This window comes from Rhea pennata, chromosome 16, assembly GCF_028389875.1.
Source record: "Rhea pennata isolate bPtePen1 chromosome 16, bPtePen1.pri, whole genome shotgun sequence".
NCBI lineage: Eukaryota > Metazoa > Chordata > Aves > Rheiformes > Rheidae > Rhea > Rhea pennata.
Window position 1 is genome coordinate 16,685,133 of NC_084678.1, and position 6,079 is coordinate 16,691,211.

General features: G+C 69.5%; 1 protein-coding gene across 1 annotated transcript; it reads left to right on the top strand.

Moving 5' to 3' along the window:
* Window positions 1-627: 627 nt before the first annotated feature.
* On the top strand, window positions 628-5,805 carry SAMD10 (sterile alpha motif domain containing 10). Its single transcript, XM_062589553.1, has 5 exons — window positions 628-697; window positions 911-1,089; window positions 2,923-3,091; window positions 5,184-5,324; window positions 5,692-5,805. The coding sequence occupies exons 1-5, from the start codon at window positions 628-630 to the stop codon at window positions 5,712-5,714; spliced, it is 582 nt and encodes a 193-aa protein (XP_062445537.1). The 3' UTR covers window positions 5,715-5,805.
* Window positions 5,806-6,079: the final 274 nt, after the last annotated feature.

Genomic DNA, 6,079 nt, shown 5'->3' on the forward strand with positions numbered 1-6,079 from the left:
CTGCACTGTGCCCTATGGGACCGTGCACTGCTGCACTGTGCCCCATGGGACCATGCACCGTGGCGCTGTGCCCCATGGGACCATGCACCGCTGCGCTGTGCCCTCAGCTCTGTGCCCCACGGCACCGTGGCCCGGCCTCCCCAGCAGCCAGGCGCTGCCCAGCTGCCGCACTCCCTCTTCTATTTCTCCGGCGCCTTCTGCTTCCCGAACCCCCCAGGGTGCCGGTGACCCTGTGACAGCCGCACGTGAGACCTCCGCGGCTCCGCTCGTCCCCGGAGCGCGCCGACTCCTCGCCGGGCCCCTCCACCTCCGCGGCGCCGCAGCTGCCCGCCGGTGCCATCTGGCCGGCGGATTAGCGGGGAGCCGGCAGGGAGGGAGAGCAGCGACAGCTCCCGGATCCGGCGGCGCTGCGGGTGGAGGCCTTCCGAGGGTGGCGGCCGAGCGTGCCGCGGGCAGGGGCCGGGGCGGCGCGGGGAGGGGGCCGCTCCCCCTCCCCGCGCGGGGGCCGGCCGCGGGCAGCAGGCTGCTCGCCAGCAGAAGGACGGAGGAGCCGCTCGGCTGCGGAAGAGGTGCCGGGAGCGGGGTGAGGGGGGGCGGGAAGAGGCCGGGAGGGAGCATCCCGCCGGGATGCAGCCCGGCTGCCCGGCGCTGTGCTGCGTCCCGGCCGTGCCCGGCTCGCACGGCGCCCTGCAGCAAGGTGAGGGGCTCCGGGGCTGGGGTAGGGGCTGGGGTAGGGGGGGAACTGCGGCGCGAGCAGCCAAGGTCGGCGGCGGCTGTCGAAGCAGACGTCTCGCGTGATGGGTTTGCGCCTCCGTGGGCTGCCGGCCTTTCCCCGTAGGCGAGGAGCAGCGACGGGGAGGCGGCACCGCCGGCAGCCGCGCGCCGGCTCTCACCGCCCTTCCCTCCGCAGCCGCCCGCCTCGGCTTCTGCCGCAGCCTCCTGGAGCACACGGTGTCCGCCGAAAACCTCAGCTACCGCCGGCAGAGGAACCCGGGCAGCAGCCTCACCTGGCACGACGGCCGGAGCCAGCGGGCCGAGGGCGGCCGCGCCGTCAAGCTCCTGCGGCAGCCGGGCACCGAGGGCTCCCAGGTACCCGCGGCGCGCTCCCGCTCGCCCGCCGGCGCCGTTTTGCCGGCAGCAAATTTCTTGTAATGCCTTAAAGCCCTGCTGCGGTTCGGAAAGTCCCGGAGCCGGGTTTGGAGCGTTTCGTTTACCGCCTTGAATTCTGCGCTCCGTTGCATTAGCGTGCCGTAACGCGACGGGGAGCCGTTCTCCCGTGGGGACGAGCCTCTGCCCCGCGCGCCCCGAGAAAACTGCGGACGGGACCTGCCCGGGGCGGCGCTCGGGGCGGTAGATGCAGCCTCGGGCCGCCCGCGAGCGCGCGCGCGGGGACGGCTCCGGCGAGCCCGCTGCGCGCCGGCGCCTCCCGGCCCCGAGCCGCCCCTGCCCGCTCTCCTCAAATGCCAGCGCTCAATGTTCACGGCCGAGAGTTTATCGGAGAGACAGCGCGGCTCAGCCGGCTGGAAAACGAGCCGTTGACTCGTTGCCCCTCCGGCTCGGCCTCGGAGGGGGCCGGGGCCGCGCAGCGCCGTGGCCGGGCTCTGCTCCGCTCCGGCAGCGCGCCGGCGAGCAGCACCGCGAGGACGGCAGCCCGGGGGGAGCCGCGGGTTGGCGGCATCTCGGAGGGCTGCGTGGGTAAGAGCCGCCGGAGACTCGCCGATAGTTCTGCGTTTGATGTCGAAAAGCGATCGCTTTGCGCGGGCGGGCTCCCCCCGGCGCCCCCGCTCCTCGCCGGCGCCCGCTGCTAAACGCCGAGCACGCGGGAAGGGAGCCCCGGCGGGGCCGCGTCCGGGGCGCGGTGACCGCAGCGTGTCTGCAAACCCTCCTGCTGCGCTAATTATCCCTGCTCCTTCGTTAAGCATGCCTAATTAGCCAACGCTCGCTGGCGGGAGCCGACCCTCGGCACCTGCGGTCCGAGCGCTCTCGGCCCGTTGAGCGCCGCCGGGTTCCCGCGCCAGCTGCTGCTCCGAAGGCCGCGTGTTGCTCCAGCCTGCCGGCACGGCCCCGGCCCCGGCCCCGGCCCCGGCCCCGGCAGCGCGGCCGGGAGCGTCCCTGCGGCCACGCGGGGAGGCGGCGTCCGTGCCCCCTGGTGCCGCTCCGCTCAGCACCGCCGGCAGCACCGAGCTCCAGGGCTGCCCTGGCTCCTCGTGCCCAGCTCCAGGCAGATCCCTCCTCTCCCCTGCATGCTAAAATAAAAAAAAAAAAAAAAGAGAGAGAGAGAAAAGAAAAGAAAAAACGCGGGCTTCTGCATTCCCCAGCCTCGTTTCATGCCCTTGAGGCTGGACGCCTCCCTGGGAGAAGAGGACTAGCTGCTCTCTGCTCCTGCGGCACGTGGCATCTTCTCCGCCTCGTGCCGCACGCAGTCCGGGCTGCGGTGGCCCTGCAAGGCTGGAATCGCCGTCGGGCTCCTGCCGCTCCGCGCCCTGCGCGCCCTCGGCCCCGTCCTGCCGCCCATCACCAGCGCCGGGGCAGCGGCCGCCTGGGGAAAGCCTCTCTCGCCTGTATTTCTTGGGGGGGATAAGAGGATTTTTGCACAGCCCGGTCCGGCAGCAGCTCCCAGGAGCTTTCCCACGCTGTCCTCTCCCGCCAGACGTGCGTGCAGAAAAACGAGGCAGGGCCGTGGGCACGGGTGCAGAGGCGCCCGCGCCGGAGGTGCCCGCGCCAGGCGCGCGGCCGCTCGCGCCCGTCCGTGCGGCCCGGCGGCGCCCGAGGCTCGGGGCAGCGGCTCGGAGCAGGGCTCTCCGTGCCCAGGCCTCTCCCCCTTCCCGGCGCGCCGACCTCCTGCACGAGGCGTTTGCCTGCTCGGGGTGCCGAGCCCCGCTAACGCCCTCCCGCTCTGTCTCCCGCTCCCCGTCTCCGCAGGGCCGGGCCTGCGAGCACTATGGCATCTACCACACCAGCCCCACGCTAGGCAGCCTTAGCAAGCCGGCGGTGCTCTGGACCCAGCAGGACGTGTGCAAGTGGCTAAAGAAACACTGCCCACATAACTATCTCGTCTACGTGGAGGCGTTTTCCCACCATGCCATCACAGGTACGGTGCCGGCTCGTGCCAGCCGCCTACGGCGCCCGTGGGCCGAGGCTCCTTCCGCCCCGCTGCTCCGGTCCGCGGGACGAGCAGCGGCAGCGGATGCTCGCGCAAAGCCGGGGCGCTGGCGAGGCAGGGAAACAGCTCTGCGGCCGCGCGCGTCCCAGGTCGCCGCCGACGCCGGCTCGGGCAGCGCTGGTCCGCCGCAGCAGCCGCGTTAGCCCTGCAAAACCCGGGTTTGCAAAACCCGGGCAGGGACGCTTCTGCCTGCGCGGGGGGCACGGGTTCGACTGACCGAGCCCAGGCTCGTCTACTGAACGAGTCCAGCCTTGAGTCCATGATAGGAGTCGTCAGAAGCAAGGTCTCAGGGACTGCCCTCATCCGAAGCCCTCCGCAGCGTGTCAGGAGTCTCCGGAGAGCAGCAGGCAAAATAATCTTGAATGCTTTTTTCAACCAATTTCAAACTCCCCACTTCAATTCCATTTTGCAGTGCTCAAAGCATCTTTAGAGGGTTGAACCTGACAGAAGAAGTTTTGCAGATATTTTAACCTTGTTTTCCCCTAATCTAGATATCAGCAAATAGGAATATTTCTATTTCTAATACCAAAAACCTTTTTGCAGAAGAACAATTTCCACCCAACGGGGATAAGAATTGCCCACATCCCCTTCTGGGCCTGAATCCGACTGCAAACCTGGTGCTCTGAGCGGCCATAGCTGTCGGAGCGGTTCCCCCCTGCACCGTGGTGCTTGGCCCGAGATCCTGGCTCAGAGCCTTGCCCGGTGCCGGTGGGATGGAGAGGGGCCGGGCCGGCGCGGCGCGGGGAGAGGCTCCCCGCCAGCTGCTCCCCGTTCTCGCTGGGCCACCGCGGGGTGTAAAGACGAAGGTGAGGATTTCCAGAAGCAGAAGGATTCCCGACACCACTGCTCCCCCGTCCCGAACGAGCGATTTAGCTGAGAGCGACTCTCTCGGAGAGGCTCCGAGCGGCGGCAGCCGCCCGCGGTCTGCGGACTGCAGGGAGCGGAGCTGCTGGATTAACCTTCAGGCACGTACGCGCGCCCGCGGCCAGAGCCGGGAAAGGAGGGCGCAGATCGCGCCGTCTCCCGGCAAATCCCTCGCGCCTGCGGCTGCCGGCGGCCCCAGCGCTGCCCGGCCCCGGCACGGCGGCGGGGCGGGAGCTGCGCGCCCTGCCCCGGCCTCGAGCCCCGCAGCGGTGCTGCGGCACTAATGCGAGAGCTCCGCGAGCCCGGGCACGGGGAATAAAGGAAGCATTAGCAAATGTACGCTGGGAAACAAGGACAAAAGCCGGTTGAAAAACCCTCTTTTAATAGCCCCTGGACTGGAGGAGAGTGGTTTGACGGCGACGGTGACGGCAACGCTAATGCGTTCTGATGGGTACCTCTAATTTCCCCGTGGCGCTGCCAGCCTGCCCCGGTGGAGACGGGGCACGCGGGAAAACATGTCCTGGTGCGGGAGGTGGAGCGGAGAAACGGCAAGCTCCCGCACGCGGGGGCAGCTTACGTGATCGCCGGAGCCGGCCCCGGGTTTGGGCCCTCGAGCCCCCCACCCCCACCCCCCGCCGCCGGCTGGCGATGCCGCCCGCGCCGCGGAGCGAATCCCTGCCGCGGGACAGCGGGACGCAGCCGGAGGGCGGCGAGGGCGCTGGGTCCGTCGGGAGCATCCCGCCCGCGGCCGCCGGCAGAGCCCCGCGGTCCGGCTGCGCCGAGAGCAGAGCCGGCAGAGCGGCCAGCGCAGGCGGAGCCGGTCGGCGAGGCGCCGAAGCAAAGCCGGCCCGCGGGGCGAGAGCTCTTCCCCAGCTGGGCAGCGAGCGCTGATTTAAGCTCATCACGGTGCAGCCGTTCCCTTCCCTCGCTGCAGCAGCCCGAGCCTCCCCCAGGAGCGGGGCAGCGGCGGCAAACGCGGGCTGAGCCAGGCTGCCCCGAGGCCGCGGCGCTGCCGCGGGTCCAGGCAGCAAACGGGCTGCTTTAGGATCTCATCCGTCCGCCTCTCCGTGTTCCCGGGGCGGGAAGGTGAACCAAGCTCAGCTTCTCCGCGGCGCGTTAGCGGCCACGTGCCCCTGAGCGGCGGTGTGTTCGGCAGGTCGGGCGCTGCTGCGGCTCAACGGGGAGAAGCTGCAGCGCATGGGCATCGCTCACGAGTCGCAGCGGCAGGAGGTCCTGCAGCAGGTCCTGCAGCTCCAGGTGCGCGAGGAGGTCCGAAACCTGCAGCTGCTCAGCCAAGGTAGGGCCGGCGGGAGGCCACGGCGGGAGAGAGCCGAGCTCCGTGGGGGCTGCGCCCCCGCCTGCGCCCGCGCGGACGAGGAGAGCGGTGGGCCTGGCCCGGGCGGCTGTCAAAGCCTGGGGACAAGCGTTCGTCCTCTCCCAGCCGCGCGCCGCTGCCGCACACGCAGCCGGCGGCGCTCGCGGCTAGGACGCCTCGCGATGCACGGTCTGAGCACGGTGAGTTCGGCACCGTCCGGCTCCCCGGGCGCGAAGGCATGTTGCGGCGTTTTGCATCGGAGAGGCGGGGGACTCGCTGCGGCTGGGGCTGGGGGAGCCCGAGCGCCGCTCCGCAGGCTGCTCATCCGCTTCTCTCCTCCTCGTTCCAGCTTCTTTCGGCAACGTCTCCTAGCTGATCCCTCTGTTTGGCAGATTGTACCGACACTGTGAACCGAGCCCCTCTGGGATGCGCCGTGCACCACAGCTACGGAACCTGAATCGCACGCGTGGAATACGGAGAGACAGTTCACACCGCTCCGGGGCTTTTCTCCTTCTTCTCCTCTCTCCCTCTTTTTTATTAATATATTTCTGTGCAGAGATGGGATGCTTTCGTCAGCAGATACAGCTCCTGGCTGGCGGGAAATCAGGAAAACGGCCACCGGGACAGGTGAACTTTTGCCCATCTGAGCTTGACTGTTCGCAGGGAAAGAGACCGCCAAAAGGAGCCGGCGGCAGGCAGCGCCCGGCACTAAGAACGGGTCAAGCACGGTTATTCTT

What these genes read in the sequence shown, in the direction of transcription:
- SAMD10 (XM_062589553.1), top strand. Translation starts at nt 628, where the DNA reads ATGCAGCCCGGCTGCCCGGCGCTGTGCTGCGTCCCGGCCGTGCCCGGC. An exon ending in TTCCCACCATGCCATCACAG is followed by an intron (nt 3,092 to 5,183) that starts GTACGGTGCCGG and finishes TGTGTTCGGCAG; the next exon opens with GTCGGGCGCTGCTGCGGCTC. An exon ending in CCTGCAGCTGCTCAGCCAAG is followed by an intron (nt 5,325 to 5,691) that starts GTAGGGCCGGCG and finishes TCCTCGTTCCAG; the next exon opens with CTTCTTTCGGCAACGTCTCC.